The sequence below is a fragment of the Aplysia californica genome, unplaced genomic scaffold, assembly GCF_000002075.1.
Source record: "Aplysia californica isolate F4 #8 unplaced genomic scaffold, AplCal3.0 scaffold00323, whole genome shotgun sequence".
Taxonomy (NCBI): domain Eukaryota; kingdom Metazoa; phylum Mollusca; class Gastropoda; order Aplysiida; family Aplysiidae; genus Aplysia; species Aplysia californica.
In genome coordinates this window covers 534,317-555,099 of record NW_004797593.1, presented here as the reverse complement: position 1 = coordinate 555,099, position 20,783 = coordinate 534,317, and the positions used below count along the sequence as shown (strand labels likewise).

General features: G+C 41.4%; 2 protein-coding genes across 8 annotated transcripts in view; one reads left to right on the top strand and one right to left on the bottom strand.

Annotated features, from left to right (window-relative positions):
* Positions 1-4,138, top strand: part of LOC101845705 (serine/arginine repetitive matrix protein 2) — a 56,952-nt gene extending 52,814 nt beyond the window's left edge. For 5 of the 6 annotated variants that reach the window (XM_035970818.1, XM_035970814.1, XM_035970813.1 and 2 more), the window contains one exon: positions 2,373-4,138. In XM_035970818.1, coding sequence (XP_035826711.1) covers positions 2,373-2,712 — 340 coding nt within the window. In that variant the 3' untranslated portion in view covers positions 2,713-4,138. The remainder of the gene's footprint in view (positions 1-2,372) is intronic. The other variant, XM_035970817.1, reaches the window with a different exon arrangement.
* Positions 4,139-10,496: 6,358 nt separating this feature from the next.
* LOC101845112 (peptidyl-tRNA hydrolase 2, mitochondrial) lies at positions 10,497-20,675 on the bottom strand. 2 transcript variants are annotated; one of them, XM_005102390.3, is made up of 6 exons: positions 20,561-20,675; positions 19,296-19,482; positions 18,581-18,682; positions 16,061-16,182; positions 15,117-15,229; positions 10,497-10,613 (listed from the first exon to the last, which is right to left on the bottom strand). In XM_005102390.3, the coding sequence occupies exons 2-6, from the start codon at positions 19,434-19,436 to the stop codon at positions 10,564-10,566; spliced, it is 528 nt and encodes a 175-aa protein (XP_005102447.1). In that variant the 5' UTR covers positions 19,437-19,482; positions 20,561-20,675; the 3' UTR covers positions 10,497-10,563. The 2 variants fall into 2 exon arrangements, with proteins under 2 accessions (XP_005102447.1, XP_005102446.1); XM_005102389.3 differs by having other exon boundaries at positions 19,296-19,464.
* Positions 20,676-20,783: the final 108 nt, after the last annotated feature.

Below are 20,783 nucleotides of genomic sequence, written 5' to 3'. Positions count from 1 at the left end.
GAACTGAGTATGTAATACAGGGCCTGTTCTTTTCTCCAATTTCTCTAATACATTTCATTTAGAAATCTCCTACTAAAACGAAATGGTATGACCGTCTAGTCAACTTAAAAATTTACAACATCCTTTGGTTATGTAGCATTAATATTATAGGTATACTTTGCATTCGTGGTGTGTATATTGTACAGTTTCTATACCCGCACATATGCAGTTATGTGTCTTGCATCTTGTAGCATTCTCCTAACCTTATGTGTTGACGTAGCTTTTGTGTTGCATGTTTCAGCTTTTAAATTTTTTTTTCTACCATTTGTTTTGCTTTCTGCTTGTTTGCTTGATCCTTTGTTTGTTGGTCTGATGGTTTGCACGCTGCTATGTCATGAGTTATTTTGCATGCAGTCATAAGTTGGGGTTTTAGGTGTGAATGCCAGTGGGTAGGTTCAGGCGGTCTTTCCGATCCTTTGTAGAGGGGGGGTTGCCTTGAGCTGTTTGGCATCTTGATGTCATATTTCTGAATGCAGGATGACTACCTGAATCATCCTTCCTTTATTCCTTTATCAGATGCTTGAGAGAAAAAAAAAGTTGTGTTGAGCACGTTTCATATGAAGTGTTCTTTAGCATTCTGTCTTATGGGCCTCATAAGTAATCCACCTGCAGGTGTCAGAAATATATATGGGTCCTGGGAGTACCAGGCACAGCCTGTTTTTTGGCGAAATAAATTGAGAATGCTGTCTGAAAACCTTCTGGTTTCTCTGCTTGCCATAGTTTGAATTACTAACATCTCAGTGTTTTATCAAGTTGCAACTTTTGCAAGTAGAGAGCTACAGGAAGTGTAAATCATAGAAAAACTTTTTTAGAGGGGAGCCAATTTTTTTCATGGGTATTTGTCGGCAAAATTACTTTTGTTGCAATACACTTTTCTGAATAAGAAAGGCGGGAAAATAATGCATCAAGTCATACCAAGCATTTTTTAATTTTTTCATAATGGAAACCTACCTAAGCTCTGTGAAAGTCTGCAATGCTTTTCCGATGCAAGGACATGTTTCTTTTGGTTTCATGGGTGTCTAATTTTAAAAGGTGCCCTGGAAAATAACTTCAAAATGAATATTGTTAGTTTCTCCAGGCTTTATCATACCATTTTCAGATATGAAAAAAAAGAATTAATGCAATAAACTTCAATAACCACCCCTCCCTTCATTGTCTCCCCTATTAAGAGCATCTTGGATTTTTTTGTTCTGTTATCGAAAGTTATTGGATCGATTGAGACTAAGTCGTACAAAAATCATGGGTTTCTGTAGGGCTTGTCCTTCCTCTCATAAGGAAGTAATCATGTCGAAAAGTTGAATGGTAATCTTTGCACAAGTGCCAGTGTGTTAAGATATAAACTACTCGGGCAGCCCTGGGATAATTTAAGTTACACAGATAATTAATGTTTTTGATGAAATTGTCCAGCTCTTTTCACAGAAGAGTTGAATGTTCAGAATTAAAAAGGTAAACTTGAAGATTTCGTGCCGTTCCCTCTTTTCACAGGGGCTTCTTAAGTTTGTTTTCCTTTTCTTCATTGCTGAAGTTTCAGTTTTATCAACTGAGTACCTGGTATATCATATTACATGTAGCATATTGGTACATTTCCCCTTCTAACTGCGATGAGTTTTTGATCAGGTTGTTTAAAGGTTTGACATTTCAAATTCCTACCACTTTTTCCTGAGGCTCCATGCCATTACGCCTTCCTATTAGAGCAACTATTGTTGTTTTAAGTAGCTTTTCATAATCGAGACACTGAATTTACTTGAAGGTGTTGCAGATCTAAATTTCTTTTATAATATAATGTTATTTGTATTTTGATCTCACCATAATTGGAAATGTAGAGCCATAACTGAATTTCATCTTTGCCTCTCCAGTTTAAGGACCACTTATATAGAAACTTCACCATCACACAGTTTTTTTTCTCAGTGGTAATTTAATTTCAAGTTAATTCGATATTGATTTTTAAAAAAGAGATTAAACCTTTCCGAAAGTGTAAGCATTCTCCGTTTTTACATCATATATTTGGGTGCAAATGAATAATTATTTTATCTTAATTAGTTCTTGTGGTTTTGAAGACTTTGTTGATTTCTCTGCTTTCTTCGATTTGGAAAGGGGGGGTGGGGTGGAGTCAAAGTAGGTCCATAACAATATTTTATGACGCAATTTATTTTCTGCATTTGTGCAGCACTTTGTACCATGCATGGGTGGAAGGGTGCTTGACTCTGACCCCAAATTGCAAAATGTCTTTTGTTACAGTCTTGTTGCAAAATGTCATTTGCTTGAGTCTTGCATTCAGCCATCAGTATGAAGGGACTGGTAGTGATTGTGCGTGTTTGTGATTGCCTCCGCAGTGCACGCAAGAGGCCAGTACCCTACTACCGGCCTTCCCCTTCCCCGTCTGACAGCGACTCTTCCTACGCCTCGCGGTCACGCACGCGGTCACCAGCTTCACGGTCGCGGTTTCGAAGCCTCTCCCGTTCCCCTAGCCTGGATGTCCACCACAGACGCCGGAAACAGCAACAGCAACAACAACTACCACCACAACAACAGCAACAACAACAACAACAACAGTACCGTCATCACCATCCCGACCAGCCCCTGCATGGCACCAGCAACCCCATCAGTTTGGGCTACATGGCCCCCGTCCCTACGTCTCAGCTCCCCCCTCCGTCTCTCATACCCACGTCCTAACACAGAGCTGCTCCGCGTGTTCAAGTAGATGTTTGATGCCTCAGCTACTGGCCATTCGTTGTGCTGTGCTGTTTCAGGGTCGTGCTTAAGCAGCCCCATTGTTGCGTGACACTTAAATCATCTGTGAAAGATATCCTGGTAGTGGAGAAATGTTTCCGTTGTCAGTGCAGAATGTGGTGTATTCACACACCCCCCCCCCACGTTGTGTTTTCAGAAGAAACTCGTAAGCATTCATAAATGTCCAGGTTGTAGAGCGCATGGAGGAAGGGGATCCTTTTAAAATCAGAACATCACATAATATCTTTGCTCAAGAGATTATCCCCTACTTGGTGTGATTTCACACGAGTTCCTGATATGATACGATTTATGATATTGATATGTTATAAATGTAGGAAATATTAGCGTATCTTTTTTCCAAATGAGGCGTCACATAGCCCACACTGCTGTAGGCTTTTAGTAGTGTACCTGTAATGGGGGTCAGATACTTAAATAATTACAATTTGCATTTTGCGGATGCATTGATTTATGTGTTTGTTGAGCTAAGACTCGATGCGTGTCTGTATTGGAGAGATGGATGATATATACCTGTTTATCATGTAAATACATATTTTATTCCCACACTTTGTACATTTCAGATTCTTTAACTGAACATGACGAAATTTTTCGTAAGTTATTTACTTATTTAATGTGTGTCTTTAATTAAAGCATTAACTCGTGCATCTTCACATTTTCTTTGTGATACGAACAACACCATTGTACAAGGGTATTTATTGTAAAACTGTGTGAGTGTTGGAGAATGCTAGTCTATCTCTATGAGTGTCTGGTGCAGCAGTGACAGTTCTGAGCTGGGTGTGGGTGCATACTGTCACCACAGGCAGATTGATACACACACACACAGGCGCGTGCACACACACACTCACACGCGCACACACACACACACACACACACACACACACACACACACACACACACACAGATGCACGCTTTCACTCTCCGACATGTATGTAATGCAGTCGTGTGTCACCACTAAGGCGTTTTCTCTCTTTCGTCTTATATGAAAGTGGAAAGTTGAAGGCTGCGATATGTTGTGGGTCTTACTTCTTTATTATTCTTTTGTTGTTTCTCTCTGCATTTTCCCCCCAACACTAAATGAGCATTATCATGTTGATGTACCTCTCTGTGGCTGAATCCATCCTTCCATGCATCAATCAGTTCAGTGCTCATGATCACTTGCCAAGTGCTGGAGACGTATTGTGCCCACTACAGTTTTCACTCAACAAATCTGTTTGGGAAATTTAACTAAAGACTTTGGTTTTCCTTTGTCCTCCGCACTTTGTGGAGACAGTTTTCTCGTCAATATCTTTGTTTTATTTACGACATCTTGTTCACCACTTTTAGTCCAGTTTTGAATCATTGTTGCTAAAAATTGTCAGCTAGGTTTTTTTGGGAGGGAGGGGGTTGGGGGGGGGGGGGGGGGGGGGAGAGATTTGCCAACATGAAATTTCTCTTCCCTGTACGCTGTTTCTGTTGAGAGATATTTTTATTGCAAAAATGTTGCCCTCCACAGAGCAGGAATGGGAAGAGGAGGGTCATATAGAGCATGTGGTGGCTAATGTCTTTCAGTGTCGAGTGTTGTGTTTTTACACTCTGTGGTTCAGAGACCTGTTTAACCGCATTGCTTTCACTTGTGAGCACCACCAGCTTTGATGGTTGTGGTGAGGTGAAATCTCTCAGAGCTTAAGTCTTGTGAGCTGTTCTCTTGGCTGGCTGCTTGGTCCGTACTCGATAATACTTAGAGGTGGTAGTGTTTGCTGGCATCGGACTTATCTGCTCAGCGTGTTCATCTTTTTTCACAATATATGGAGATGCCAGTTGCCGGTACTTATGCTTCGAAGGTCCTCAAAGGTTTTTACTGTTTAGCTGTTAGTTAAGTTTGGACTGGCCCTCAGTTTTGAAGGCTATTTTGTACAGTTTTGGGTGTTCGGTTTCCCAACTTTCGTGACGTTGTCATTTCACAGAAACACTGCTGCAGACTTCTCTCTCTCTTGCCCTTTTTAACTCCCAGTGGAGCTAGGCTATCAACAACATTTCTCCAGCGAAGCTTGTCCTTTATATATATGGGAGCAGCTGGAGAGCTTGGCACTACTCCGGAGGTCAAACTGAGACAACCCCAGTCTCATGCTGAAAGCAGGAGCATTATGATGTTGATGTGCCTCTCTATAGCCGAATCCATCTGTCAATCAGTCCTTATGGACCTGTCTGGTGTGCAATGGCGTTGTTGCCCAGGTAATACAAGTCAATCGGTCGTGCCTCACTGGCATCTTCACGGCCTGACTCTCACCCTCTCGTCTCATCCTAACAGAAATCATCTCGTGTCAAGACAAAGAGGAAAAAAAACAACAAACCGCGTCTAGGTATTGAATGTCTTTGCTATTGTTTCTTACAATATTACACAGTCGAAATTATCTAAGACTAAGACGGTCACCCATTTTAGAGGAGAAAGTGACTGTCTCAGACAGATGGCCATCTTACACGGTGTCATTATAATGTAAAAAAAAAACAACACACTCAAGGAAATGCGGAAGTAGTCGCCTGTAAGTTTCATTCATTACCTAAAGCATTTTTGTCTGTATGTGTATGTTCACCAGCGTTTCTTTCAGATTTTAAAATCAAGTTGGTTTTTCCCCTACAGCACCCAATCTTCCTTCCTTTGAAATCACCTTTTCCAGTTCTCACCCATAATTGTTGATTGATTGTCATATATCGCTTGTGCTAAAGAGGTTGAAGTGTCTGTGGGAACAGTCTCTTGCTCCGTCCTGCTGGAAATTGATAGCAGAAAGGCTACAAATAAAATACACAATACTTATGAAGAGCTGAAGAAAGATACCATTGGGTTTTTTTTTGGGGGGGGAGGGGTCTCTTTGTAAGTATTCAAAATTTCTGTCCTTGTAAATGCTGGGCAGCATGACCAAGCTTGAAGTTAATGATCTCATATACTCTGGTATGTTACGATTTGTCAATGTTGGTTAATAGCACTTTGTTGTAGAATAGTTCTTTGTTTTGTTCCAACTTGTTTGTTTTGTCTGCTGAATGAAAGACATGTTATAGTTACTGTTTGTATTAGTTTATGAGATTATCCCATGTTGCTTTAGCCATTTCTATAGACTGATTGACCCGAGGAGAAATTGTTTGTGGGACTGTCAAGACTAGACCTGTGGGTGTGAAATCCTTAACTACTACAAGCCAGGAAGCATGCCCGGGTCCTAGCAATGGCTGAGAGAATGTCTGTGATATGTCACGGGCAGCACTGCTCAGCAGCCATCAACAGGATGTGACCCACTGAGTTCATTTGTAACCTCGTCAGACTTCATGAAACCAAATAGTTGTTATTGTACTTATAGCTGGTAATAGTAGTACCTGTAGTAGTTGTGGCATAAATCTAGATGTTTTTTTTCCCCTGTTTTTAAAGTATTATGCTCAGTTAGAATTTTCAGCCGATTTTATCAGTTGTTTTGTTCTATAGGAACCCACAGCTTCTTTTATATTCTGCTAGCTAGCTTGCGAAGTATTTTTGCAATATGGACCTGTTTATGTGAGTCTGACCACAGAAATAGAACATGATCTCACATAGAATGTCTTAATGGACTATCAGGAGGAAACACTCCCTGATCAAAATGTATTACCCCTACTTCTCTTTGTTTCTGTTCAAGTTTCAAGTGAGTGAGTCCCTCAACAAGCAACAGAAGGCAGTTCTTTACCGCAGGAGTTGTAGAGTTCTCCTCTGTAACAGGAGCCTGGTTCTATACTGACCATAGATGTATGCCCTTTTAAGTTGTTGAGTTTTATTACAATGGTGTGCGTTTCTTTGTTTTATATGTACACCTCCAGCTTCCTGTCTTGATATGTGCAATATAGTTTCTCATAGTTGGCCTGTCCACAACTGCTATCTCCATTTTTATTTGTTGCGTGTATAAAGGAGATAGGCTTTGTAGACATAGAGCAACGAAGATGTCAATGTTTTGTCAGTTCTCTCCGCTGCTTAAAAAAATGGTGGTTGTAAAGGTATATCGTCGCTTTTAAGGACAAGTGGGCTAACCCAGATTTTGGGGGTTTCCGGAAATCTTCACCCGCACCAAAAGTGGGTGTATACCCTACCTATAGGGTTTCATTGGTGTGTATATTGTTTGGTTATAGAGAAAACTCTCCTTGTCTTTTAATGAGACTGAATAAGGATCCAAAGACTTTAACTTCGATTTTCTCAAAACGGCATTTATCGGGATAGCCCCCTGGTGTTTAAAAACGACCATATATAAGTTTAAGAGTCTGGTATTAAGGGCCAGTGACATCACCTACACAACACAAAGGATGGGGTTGTGAATACAGCAACTTGTTGGACAGCACAGAATCTTCGTCACAAAAACCCCCCGAGATTCGTGTTCTCTGTTCCTTATAATTATGGTTTTACTAATTGCAGAAGAAGACCAAGTTGGGCTGGGTACACACAGACTTGGCCCCCTTCATGTATGCATTACATGGGCAGTTCTTTTATTTTTCAAGAATGCTGCCTTGAAGTTGAAGAATGTTTCTGTGCTTGTGGAGAGCATGCGTCTTTATGGTATCGCTTACATTTGACCCAAATGCGTCCTTATGGTGTCGCTTACATTTAACCCATACTCGTCTGGGTATGTTCGTATGGTAACCATGCTTCCTGCAAGTCTCCATGAGTTTGTGGTGCCGATTATCGATAAAGAACCAGGAAGAGAACGAGGAAGTTCCTGTGTGTTTCATCTCACTCGTACGTCACATCCCATCATATTGTTCACATCAATCACATCTTTATTGCTTGTTCTCCACTTTGATAATTCAATAAAACAGTTGACATTGAGCTCTGGTGTCAGTGTCTGTCTGTGTTCACGTGGTCATTGAGTGTGCCAGTGTTGTAGTTGTGATGTGTTTGTCTGAGAATATAGAGATCATGGGTTTGACTGCTTTGGTCATCTGAGTTTATTCTTTTTTGCTTATTATGTGAATTCTCAGATCATTCAGAATGAAAGAAGTGGTTTTAAATCAGAATATAATAGGTATGCCCTGTCCACCTCTGAACTATTCATTCTTTTACAATCCTGTATCTAACTCTAACTTAGTCTAAGGGCAGAGTGGGTGTATACTGCTCAGACTGTTCCTTGCTAAATCAAACCGTGGCAAAAAAAATGTAAGACTTCCTACAGCGTTAAATAATGTCTGTCTTTGGCTTCAGTTTGTCACAATGAAAAGTCCTACAAGAGCTTCTCAATACTTAGACTAACAAACACCTCTGTAATGATCAGAAACCTTGTCAAGTGTATTTAAAATCTGGTACCAGTATCAATTTATGAAAACTCCATTTTTGGAATGGAGAAAAATAGTAAAAACCTCAGACTTTAGCCTCTATTCTGTCTTTGCTCTAACTTACTTTACTTACAGATGTGAGTTTGATTCTCATGTGAGGTTTTTTGTCCAGCATCTCCATCTGTCTGTTGAGATGTTGTATCCTTCTCAGTCAAGCTTGGCCCCGAAAGGCAGGGTCAATGCTGCTCGACTCCTATGATCCAAATTGTGTGGATGTGGTGTATAGTAAAATATCTACAATTTCAATTACCCATAGAGCTAGAGTCGGGTCATTGACGTCAGTCAGACCTGAAGTGAGGCCAAACCGACACCCTTCTTCAGCTACCCTTGCTTATTTATATTCTGGAGCCATTCACTGCTCGATTGATAATTATTGATTCAATTGCAACGGGGAAGCTTTTCTGTCTGTCTGACAGTTTCATGAAGAAATCTACCTTTGTTTTAGTTTTACGGAACTTGCAACACAGTAAAGTCATATAAGTGCCGAAGATTAGACGTGTTACAAATTACAAGGGAGTAATGAACACATAAAAGGAGGAGGGGCGATAAAGACGATAGATGTTTAATAAGAAAGAAGGAACAAACCACACCAGAGCACCCGCCAACTACCCACAGGAGCCATTTACCGCTCGATTGGTAATTATGGATTCAATTGAATGGGGAAGTTTTTTGTCTATCTGAAAGTTCCTTGAAGAAATCTACCTTTGTTTTAGTTTTTGTAAGTTTTACGGCACTTGCAACACAATGAAGTCATACAAGTGTCAAAGATTAGAGGTGTTTCAAGAGAGTAACAAACACAAAAAAAAGAAGGTTCAAGAAGGAGCGATAACGAAGGTAGATGTTTGATAGGAAAGGAGGAAACAACCATACCAGAGCACCTGCCAACCACCCATGCTTTTCTGTCTCGCAACCTCAGAATTACAATGTTCTTACTGATATTTTTGGCCATTTTGAGTTACTAAGACCACGAAGTCAGGAACCAAATTTTCTACTTGCTCTATCAATATTGTAATTAATTCGGAGTCCTTATCAAAATACAGTCGAACCTGCCTTAACGGAAACCTGTATAAAACGGAAACCTGTCTTAACGGAATCTCCCCGCTCCCCCCTTGATTTATTCCTCTTTAATTACCTGTCTAAAACGGAAACCTGTCCAACGTGGAAACGGAAAGAAAAATCCGCTCCATTTCGAGGGTTGCACCTAAGACGGAAAATGCTTTACCCCTCAGCCCTGATTTGAAACAAAACTCGCAAGTTTGGTTCCGCCGGATCTAAACTTAACACCATGGCCATGCCGCAAGGCGAGGAAGGGAAGTAGGGGTGCAATTTGGGGGTAGATGTTACCCCATCATGTGAGCCCTGAGCGATGCAGATGGTCAATGTAGTGTGGGTGTGAAATCTCACGACTGCCCGTGAGAGTGCTCCAGTAGCAAGCCACTACGGAAACTTTGCTAGGTAGCCAGAAGCCAGAGGTGTAAAATTAGTTTGACCAATGCCGGCCGCCTTGATCGTATGCCAGCCGAGAAAAGAGTTCCTCGAACGGTAGTTACATGATGGCAGTGAGGGATGGCATTGGTTGACTGTGCTTGTTACACCGGTGGGTGGGGCTGTGGAAGCAAAGGGGATGTTCAAACGTTTCTGTTTTTAATAGGTCTAACGGTGGTCCTATGAAAGGCAAGCACTGGTGATAATTGGATATGAAAGACTGACGCATGTCATTATCAGACAGGATAGCAGCTGAGAGGTGTGAAGTTTTGACCACTGCCTGCCGATCGGGCAAGCGATCCTTGATCCCACCGGCTGGGCCTTTGAACCCCCCCCCCCCCCCCTTTCCATCTCCCCCTAAATTCCCGTGTCTAAGACGGAAAATGTCTAAGACCGAATGTTTTTCTGGCTCCCTTGCGATTCCGTCTTACACAGGTTCGACTGTACTTATAGAACTGCATTCGAAAAAGCTCGACATGTTGTGAAACTCATGATTGTTTACACCAAATTTCTCAAAACTTGGTACTGAGCAGACAGAACTTTGTCATTCTAGGGTAGCGGTCTGTCTGAAACTCCCTAGAAGAAATATACTTGGCCTTTAAAATTTCAGAACAATTAACTCCATGTGTAGTTGTGTGCATTCCACTAGAGAAAATAAAAGTAAATCAGAAAAATAAATCTTCTTTAGTTTAAAAAAAGTTTTAGTAGAGGTTTTACTGCGCTCGCAACTGCATAAGGTCATATGAGTGCAAGAAGATTAGAGCTGTTACAAGAGCGTATCAAACATAAAAAAGAAGGAGAGATAAGGACAATAGATGTTTGATCTATAGGAAAGAAGAAACAAACCACAACAGAGCACCTGCCAACCACCCACACAAATCTTCTGACAGCACAACCGAAACTGCAATATGTGGTGGGTTTTTAGTTATGGCATTAGTTTATTGGTGAAATGGAAAAACAAATATTCAACAAACATCATCATAACAACTTGAGGTGACCGGTAAGCTTGTCCAGCTTTGGGATTGGTCCTGTGAAAAGAGGAATTAAAAAGATTGTAAAAAAACCAAAACAACCCTTTTCAATAGCGGAAACATTTAAGTAAGTTGCACTAATTTCTTGTTATAAGTAAAACATGTATTTATTATGTGAACAATAAAGAATGGAATTGAGTCACCGAACGGAGTTCACACCACGAGTCTGGTGAAATGATTATGTTCTCAGTTTGCAAAAGACGTTAGTCCAATTTCAGTAGTCTACCATAAGGGAAAGTTAACAGTCTTCATTTTTCCACTGGAATACAAATCCTACTCAAGACCTGGAAGGGCCCAGCTCTATCACACTGGGTCCAAGTAGCCCATCTCTTGAATGATACTAATTGTTTCTCACACATCACACACACCTGAAAACAAAAGAAGCTACTTGCTTCTCTAACTCTAAACAACACATGACCACAAATGAGCTAATTAACCCTATCCGTACGTGGTGTTTTACTATCGTATCCATACGACGTGGGGAACTCTGTGCCACCACTTTCCAAACAGGAAATTTACTCGTTAATCTGATCTGTACGCTTTGCATAGCAGTCTGTCAAAATGATTTTTTGAGAAATACTAAAAGTTTCAAAGAGATCTTCGTCAGTACTAGAAGTATTGTAAAATGTGAAGAATACAACCCCGGGGGTACAAAATGACCTCAAGGCGTACGGATAGGGTTAAATAAGCTTCCTTCATCCCAGGATTTCTGTGTAGGGAAACAAGAGAGAAGTGAAACTTTTAATTCCTGATTTGCATCCTGGCTCAGAAGATAAACCTCCTTATGCGTTTCTTGGACAAGTGTACCAACTCACAGACGACAGCGATAGGACAGTTGGGATCCAGGTAGACGGACATCTACACCCTTTCAAGTTGGACACTGGTGTTTCAGTTACAGTCATGGGTGAAAAAGACATCAATGTTGCCCCCAATGAACTTAAACGTCCAGACAAACTACTCCATGCTGCGGGAGGACAAAACTTGACTGTTCTAGGTTACACAACAAAGACCTTGAGTCACAAAGACAAGAGAGTGGTAGAGAAAATGTATGTTGTGAAAGGACAACAGCACTCGCTCCTGGGCCGCGATGCATGTGTCAAGTTGGGATTAGTCACTAGAGTACAAGAACTTCAGGAACCGAAGCCAGATTTCAAGCGAGAATTCCCAAAACTTTACTCAGGTCTGGGCAAGTTGAAAGAACCTTACACCATCAAACTGCATGAAAACATAGAGCCATCGCACATCTACACACCTAAGAAAATAGCCCACCCCCTCTTGCCTAAGGTAAAAAACCCCCCAGCTAGAACAGATGTTGGATCAAGGTGTTATTTCAAAGGTAACAGACCCCACAGACTGGTGTGCAGGAATGGTAGTCGTCCCTAAACAAGACGGTTCAATTTGCATATGTGTCGCCATAACAGCTCTCAACAAAGCCGTCAAACAAGAAGTCCATCCTTTGAAGTCCGTAGAGGAAGACCTTGCACAGTTCGCAGGCAGTAAATTTTTCACAAAACTGGATGCAAAATCGGGTTTCTGGCAAATTCCGCTATCAGAGGAATCTCGAAAGTACACTGACTCCATTTGGCTGATTCTGCATGAATAGGCTACCCTTTGGAATTTCATCAGCATCAGAGGTCTTCCAGCGCACAATGGCAGAGATTCTTCGGGAGCAAGATGGCACAGTATGCCACAATCATCACATCAACGACATTATCATACATGCCCCAGACAAAGACACTACGACAAACGAGTACGAGAGGTGATGAAATGTCTCCAAGACGCAGGCCTCACTTTGAATGAAAAGTGTTCTTTTTCCAAGTCCTCGCAAAAATTTCTCGGACACATCATTGACGCTTCCGGCATCCATGCCGACCCAGATAAAGTCAAAGCCATCATTGAGTTTCTGCAACCACAAGATGTTCCAGGCCTACAAAGGTTCCTTGGCATGGTCAATCAGATGACCAAATTCACTCCAGGATTAGCACCAATAACAGACCCTCTACGCTCGCTCCTCAAAAAGGAAAATGAATGGATATGGGAACAACCACAGGTAAATGCCTTCAAAACTATTAAAGAACACCTCACAACAACCCCAGTGCTAGCACACTACTCCCCAAAACTGAAAACCATCATTGCAGCCGACGCATCGAAAGGAGGATCAGGAGCTGTTCTTGTTCAAGTCCAAACTGATGGTTCCAGAAAGCCTGTGAGTTGCATATCTCGCACTATGACGGAGGCTGAGAAGCGGTACGCAGAGATCGAAAAAGAAGCATTGGCAGCCACTTGGACTTCCGAAAGATTCAGTGAATATATACAAGGTATGGAGTATACCAGTGAAACGGACCACAAGCCCCTCGTTGCCCTTCTTATGTCTAAAGAGCTCTACAAGCTCCCATCACGCATTCTGAGATTCCGCCTTCGACTTGCCCGATTCAACCCAGAAGTTATTCATGTCTGTGGAAAAAGCCAGATCACAGCTGACACTCTTTCAAGAGCTCCGTCAAGTGACTCCAATTTAGCAGACATTTATTTTCATGAAGAAGTTCAAGCCATGGAGGAGCAAGCCTTTAACTCACTTCCAGCAACCTCAAACAAAATTGCAAAAATAATCCTCCACCAAAAGGCTGATGCGGAAATTGCAGAAGTTTGCAAATACTGTGACATTGGATGGCCGACATATATGCCTGCCAACACACTTCTGAAGCATTATTGGTCTAACCAGCAACATTTCACGATTGCAAACGACCTCCTTCTTTTCAATGATAGAATCGTCATCCCACGAGACCTGAGAATAGACATCCTCAATCAGCTTCACGAAAGTCATCTCGGAATTTCCAAATGCAGAGCATTGGGTCAGAACTCAGTTTGGTGGCCCAACATCTCAAGCGAAATTGAAAACATGATAAAAAAATGTCTGATCTGTGCTAAACTGAGACTGGACGTTAGAGAACCACTTCTTCTGTCCTCCTTCCTGAACCGACCCTGGTCACGAGTGGCAGCAGACTTGTTCTATATCAAAGGCAAAAACTACCTGGCAGTAACGGATTACTATTCTTGATGGCCAGAAATAAGGATATTAGAAGAGCTGTCAAGTGGACATGTGATCATCAAACTGAAATCCATCATAGCGACACATGGAATACCCGATGTCATAGTCTCAGACAATGGGCCCCAATTTGCAAGTACGCAGTTCCAAAAATTTGCTAAAAACTACGGTTTTACCCACATTACCAGCTCACCCCGAAATCCCCAAAGTAATGGCATGATTGAGCGAGCCATTCAAACTCTTAAAAATCTATTGAAAAAGGCTGACGACCCCTACATTGCACTTTTAAATTACAGGGCCACTCCTCTTCTAAACAAATTTTCTCCCAGTGAGCTTCTAATGGACCGGAAATTGCAGACAAAAGTGCCCATCATGGAACAAAAGCTACACCCTCAATCACCAAATCCGGTGCTTCTCCAAGAAAGGGACAATAAGTACAGAGAAGACATGTACAAGTAATACAACATGCGCCACCTCGCCAGAAAACCACAGCTTAGTTTGAACCCTGGAGACAACATCTACGTCAAAGACATGGGATGGAATGCAAAAGTAATCAAACAACACCATAGCCCGAGATCATACATCATTCAGCCAGACAACAGTGACTCACCAACACGGAGGAACAGAAAAACCCTCATACCAACTGATCCTCAGGATGAACAAATTATAGGCCTACCCATGTAAGACCATGAACAGATACAGAATACTCCGGTGGTTCACAGCGAGCCCCAACCTTTGCCTCTACAACAACAGCCGTTAACTCCTTAAGCTACCAGCACCAGCAGCTTCGGGAGGACCATCAAGCCACCACAGAGGCTTGACTTGTAAAACATCTCAGGGAGAGATATAAGGACAACTCACAGGAGCTGAGTCTTGTCTTTGAACATTTATTTTCATTTTCATTCCACTTTTATTTCCTCATCACCTTTGAGTTATTGTGCAAACAAGACAGTTTGCAAAGTGTATAGATTCAGATTCAGATTTACATTTCATTGGTACTCGACAAACATTGAGAGTTTTAGTGAAGGGACACCACTGCTTTAGGGAGGGAGATGTAGTATTATGTGTACTTTGGCACCTAACGTCAAACGGACAACTTGGCAACCCGAGGGGACCCACGTAAGTAGACGAGCGAGACTTCCGGTTCCGGACCTGGACTTGAGGTAAACACAACACCACCCTGCAAATCCACAATGCAACTTCAAAACAAGCTTTGTAAGTGTGGGCAAGAAAACGCCTGCAGAAAAATTATTCAGTCAGGCACAGATAACAATGAACGGGGAAAACTAAAAATCCTACAATTTGTCATTCCGTGACTGATATTTCTTTGATATTTTGTTACACCCATTTACCCAAATTCCGGACGTAACGAACACATCTGTTAATCCTTGAAATGTTTAAGATAAGAGTTATCTGTGTTCGACTGTATTTCTAAAACATGTCTGTGTCTTTACCTGGTCCAACGGCAAGTACAGTCTTAGAGCCCGGGGCAATCTGTGTCCGGCCAGCATCACTGATCAGGCACGTGTTCACGTCTTCTTTCTGTGCCGTTCTCACTATGTCAAAGCTGGAACAGAAACAAAACTCCATTATTATCAGTGCAAAAAAATTTTTTAAGGGAAAAATTACTTACTTATTACTTGGTTGGAGAATAGGCATCATTGCAGGCGGCACAATGCCATAGCTGCTCCTCCCTCCTCTCCAGGATCTATGAAAGGGTTTGCCTGCTGATTGTGCCAGTTATCAGCTGACTGGATATTATTCCGGCTTTTCCACGCAGGTGACTGTCTCTCCCCAACCCTCTAGAGACACCAGCTTCCCTTAGTCTATCCATTGTATTTAAACATAATTACCAACTCTATTACAGCAAAACACAGGAAATAACCCAGGTATTGATAATGAATTTCCTGATAGGATGATTATTACCAATCCTCAATGCATCATTTTGAAATATATACAGTTGGGCATGAATAACTCAAACACATTGAGGATTGACAAATGTTTTTGACTTATCCATAATTTGGGTTCACCAATAATGAAAAATTAAAGACGTATCAGTTAGGGAATGACACGAACTTCCGTTGTAATATGAGCTTACAGCACTTGAAACACAATAAGGTCATATATTAGTGCCGAAGATTAGAAGTGTTACAAAAGAGTAATAACAAATGCAAAAAAGGAAGAGGAAAGATAAGGATGATAGATGTTTGATAGTAAGAGGAGAGATGGAGCATACCACACCAGAACACCTGAGAATCACCCACTGCATGAACTTAATTCAAGCACGCATGCACCCACGCACACACGCACGGACACACACACACGCAAATGCTTCTGTCCCACCCCTCTGACGAAACAAAGGAAATCTACTTTGCACCAGTGGTGATACAATACTCACAAAGCTGCTTCGTCTTCCACTTTGACCACTACCTTGGGTTGACCCTGTTTCTGCCAGTGTCGGAGAGCCGCCATGTTGGAATAGGCCAGCTTTTCCACGGCACCGACTGCCGCGTGGGAGCACTGAGAATAAGGAGGCATGATCAGACATTACACAGCAATGAAAACATCTTTGATTGGTTTTTGTTGACTGTCATTTTGTCAATATTTCCCGCCCCATACAAGGCACAAACCACATTGTGACGGAGGGCAGGCAAGCCCTCTCCTGACCATTGACCTGACAAACAGAATCTCACTCCAGTCCAAACACCAAACATCCAAGAGTAAGTCCAGTTTGTGGCTGACAACACAAACTACAAACACAGGTAATTCTTTACATAATATGTTATATATACAGCAGAACATGAATATAGCGGCACCCGCTGCAGTGGGACCATCCCTACAGCGGGGCCTTACCAGAATCCCCCTCTTTTGTCTTAATAAACTGAATTAATTGTGCTTGGCGGGAGAGATCGAGCGAGCTCTAACTGGGGGAAAGCGGTTGGGGGTGGGGGCTGTAGGTGGGCTCCAAACAGGCAGTCAGCGGTGCGGCGTTGCGATCGGCCAGTCCAGTGATGAGTGAGGTGCGGCAGGCGGCAGAGAGAGATGGTGCGGAGAGACACGTTACATGAGCCACTCTAAAAGTGATGTGCCATAGCCCAAGGCCTAGGCTAGGCCAAAAAGACAGTAAAAGAGGAGGAGAGCGTGTAGTGCGTGATTTTTCGGTAATTCCCCTTTGCATTCCTATAGCGGGAACTTGCCGACAGCGGGATTTTTCTTCTGGAAATAAAAGTCCAGCTATAGCTATGTTCTACTGTACTGGGGCATATTCTTCCAAAATCTGCTTAATCTAGGCTACTCAAATCAGTCAGTTGTTTACCACTTGTTTTATGATATATCAGCAATATGATCCCACAAACATTGTGACTTTACTTTAAGAGCTTTCAGATGAAACATTCAACAGCATACCCTTTCCATACATCCCCAATATCAGTCACAACAGAATTATTGTAAAACAAAACGACTTTGAGCAATTAAAAACTAATGGCCCAGTTACACGTAAGGATGTCAGATTCGTTGTATGCGAGAACTGTCCGTTTTGTCAAGCTGAGTAGTCTGTTTAGACGTTCCAATCTATTGTCCAGTTTTCTTTCGATCAGGGAGATTCCTAGTCATTGACTTGACTGCAGATGTGCAACGCACCGGGTGACCTTGATACACAATTTCACTATTGACGATCAACTAAGTAATAAAATTGCTAAAATATACATAACATATCAAATCAGGTTACTCGAGAGCAACTTGGCTTATTTTGAGATGCTGATTCCGAATTATGAAATCAGTTTCTACCTGTGATTATTATTTTTTACATTTTGAGCCCTAAGTTTAAACCTGTGCAGCAGCAAATTTCAAAATGATTCTACGTCACAGCGCGTCTCCCCCAAATCTGACTGTGATCGCACGTAAAATATTAAAACAACGCTTGATTTTTCGACCGAGTCTCCAAGAAATTGTCCACTCGTCCAAACTTTGTACAATTTTGTGGATAAACCTGACGATTTGTCTCATGATAGATATATCATCCAGTTTTTGAACAATTTATTGTTGCATGTACCCGGGGCTTAACACAAAAATTACAAATTTATATTATTAAAATGTTGGATGGCATGATGGCGATAGAAACAAAAAAAGGGGGGGGGGGGGAGGGGAGAGGAGAGAGCATTTTTCTGATTTCTAAACTAGAAAGATTTGCCATAAGAACATTATAAAACAAGTCAAATGCAATGAAAATAAATACTGGTAATTTTTTTGTTTGTTTGTTTTTGTAAAGTGTTTTACCGCGCTCTCAACTGCATAAGGTCAAATGAGCGCGCGGGACACACCTAATATTTTCAGTTGGTAGGAAATTTTGAATATTGCCCGGGCGGCGGCCGAAGCATACTCTTATCGATTTTAGACCATCAAGGGATTTTTAACGTGCGCAACTTGCACACGGGCCCTCCGAGATTTTTCGCCCTTGTTCGAGAAGGCTAGGTGTAGATTTTTCCTACCAGAAGATCAGGGGTGTGGCTGAAAGACAGCAGTGAGAAGATGCGAAGGAGTAGCAGTAGAAAGGCTGCAGAAAGAATCAGGAGCCCAGAGGAAGGGGCAAAGGAGGTGAGGGGTGGGGGCAGAAAGAGGAGACGAAAGCAGACGACAGAACATTGCTAGAGAGCAGGAAATGGGGTGAAAAGAGACAAATTTAACCTCTAGGCCACGAGAGCCCCCACTGGTAATTTAAGAATACACAGATTAAAACTACTACTATTAAAATTTTATAAAGATATTCTGTAACTTTTCCTCAATAGTTTTGCTATAATAAGATGTATTGTCAGGTATAAAGATCCATCATCGACATGGAAGCATATAACTAAAAATACTTGTACAAAAATTAAAATGCTGACCAGAACTCGGCCACAAATTACTTTTAACAGTGTTGTACCTGTGCAGCAATTTTTCCTTTGCCCATTTTCAAGTCATTACGGACAACAAGGATCATTTTGTAATCTCCCGACACCTTCACAGAAGCATCTCCCTGGGCAGCCTGAGAGAAGAAAGAAGCCAGAAAAAATATTGGCACAGACAGCAAATGATCAGAAAATATGGCTCTGTGTAATAAGGAGCTTAAAATCAACCCACAAAAAGTTGCATTCATTAAAAAGATCATATTTTTAATCAGTCTTTCATCTGTTTATAGCACAGTGAGAAAAAAATGCTTGGCAAGTAGACAATTTTCAGTTAATAATCACTAGCCAAAGTAAAACTAAGGATTAAAATGGGACCACTTTGAATCCATGCCATATTGACAATCAAAGGAAAAGACTTCTTCAACAAACATGACCATTCTGCTATGAATGATATTTTAAAACGAAATAAACATTATTTTTATCTTTCAATACCAAACAAACATATCATTTAACCCTATCCCTAAGTTGTGTTTTACTATCGTATCCATACGACGTGGGAAAATCTGTGTCACCATTTTCCAAAGCGGAAATTTACTCGTTAATCCGATCTGTACGCTTTGCACTGCAGTCTGTCAAAATGATTTTTTAAAGAAATACTGAAAGTTTCAAAATGACCCCAGGGCGTACAGACAGGGTTAATAACAATTCCATACAACCATGTTTAGTGGTTTCACAATCAGCAATACATACATTTGCACTTGCATTCTGCCGAACAGCAGTTGCTGAGAGAAATGGAATCTTTTTCAGCAACAGTCCAGCTGAAAATCCTGCCCCAAAGCACAGAGCCAGAACAAGATTGGGATGGCTTCTCACCAACTCAGACAGATCCATGGCTCCTCCACTTGAGCATAGAACAAGGCTGCAATGATGATAAAACCTTGTATGAAAAAAGAAAATGACAGGAAATCATGACGAGTTGATACTGCGCACTACCAAGTGTGTATTATTAACTCAAATTCTTTTTTTCTTTGCATTTTAAAAGTTTGTGGGTTATCCATGTGCGGATGTGTGTGGGCTACAGTAAACAAAGTATGAAACTAATTATAAAAGTAGGCTAATATAAATGACTATTTAGGAGTTTAAAGCCTAAAATAGTGGGTGGTTGGCGGGTGCTCTGGAGTGGTTTGCTCCTTCTTTCGTATAAACATCTTATCATCCTAACAAATCTCTCCTCCTTTTTTGTGTTACATGTATATACTCTCTTGTAACACATCTATTTGGCACAATCCTTATTCGTGTTGCAAGTACCGTAAAGCTCTTAGGCCTTCTAAAACTAAACTAAAAAGCCTAAAAATAAATATCCTTGATGGCCATGCGACAACACTCAGCAGATGTCCGAGACATACGGAGATCGAGCCATCAGCCATGCCAAGGCCAATGGCCCAAGCCATAGAGCATATTGGGCTTGGCAGATCTGCGACTGAATAGAGATGAAAGAAGATGTATGCTAGATTTAAACAACATTCTTTCTAGAAGCAAACACTCGGACTCAGGGAGTAAAAAATTTCAAAATGAGCGACCACTAGACTAAGGGGAGGAATTCAGTTACGAGCGACAACTATGAAACTGAGTAGGCTAGAGTAGAGGGTTACGGTTTAGGAAGGCGAAGGCCTTGGGAAGGACTTTTCTGTAACGAGCGACCTCCCCAACAAACAAAATGAAGAAGAGAGCATTTTAACTATCTAGATTCTAGATCTAGACTCTAGGTCTAACCATAACCCAGACCCTAACCGTAGCTCGTAGCCTACTGAACTAACTTGTAACTCTAACCCTGGGCATGGGCTAGATCTAGATCTAGGTCTAGATCTAGTTGATCTAGATCTAGATCTAGATCTAGTCTAATCTAGATTCGATTCTAGATAAAGAGTTAGGGTTTAGGCTATGGTTAGGGAGTTCTTCCCATTATGGGGCCCATATTATCCAAAGAAACAAGAACAGCCTAGGCTACCGCCTACCTGAAAATCTAGAAGGCTCTCTTTTTGATGTCCCTGTCTCTTTCCTTTTTAGCCTTTAGAATAGCAGAGGCTATGCTGTTACAGTGCTGTTGCTCTATGCTAGATTAAAATGGAAGTCGAGAGTGCTGTCCCTTGTTGTTAGTTCCTTTAACCAATTTGTGAATGGTTCTGGCGAATTTGTTCAAAATAGGAATTTTACTTAAGCCAAGTAGGAATATTTTTA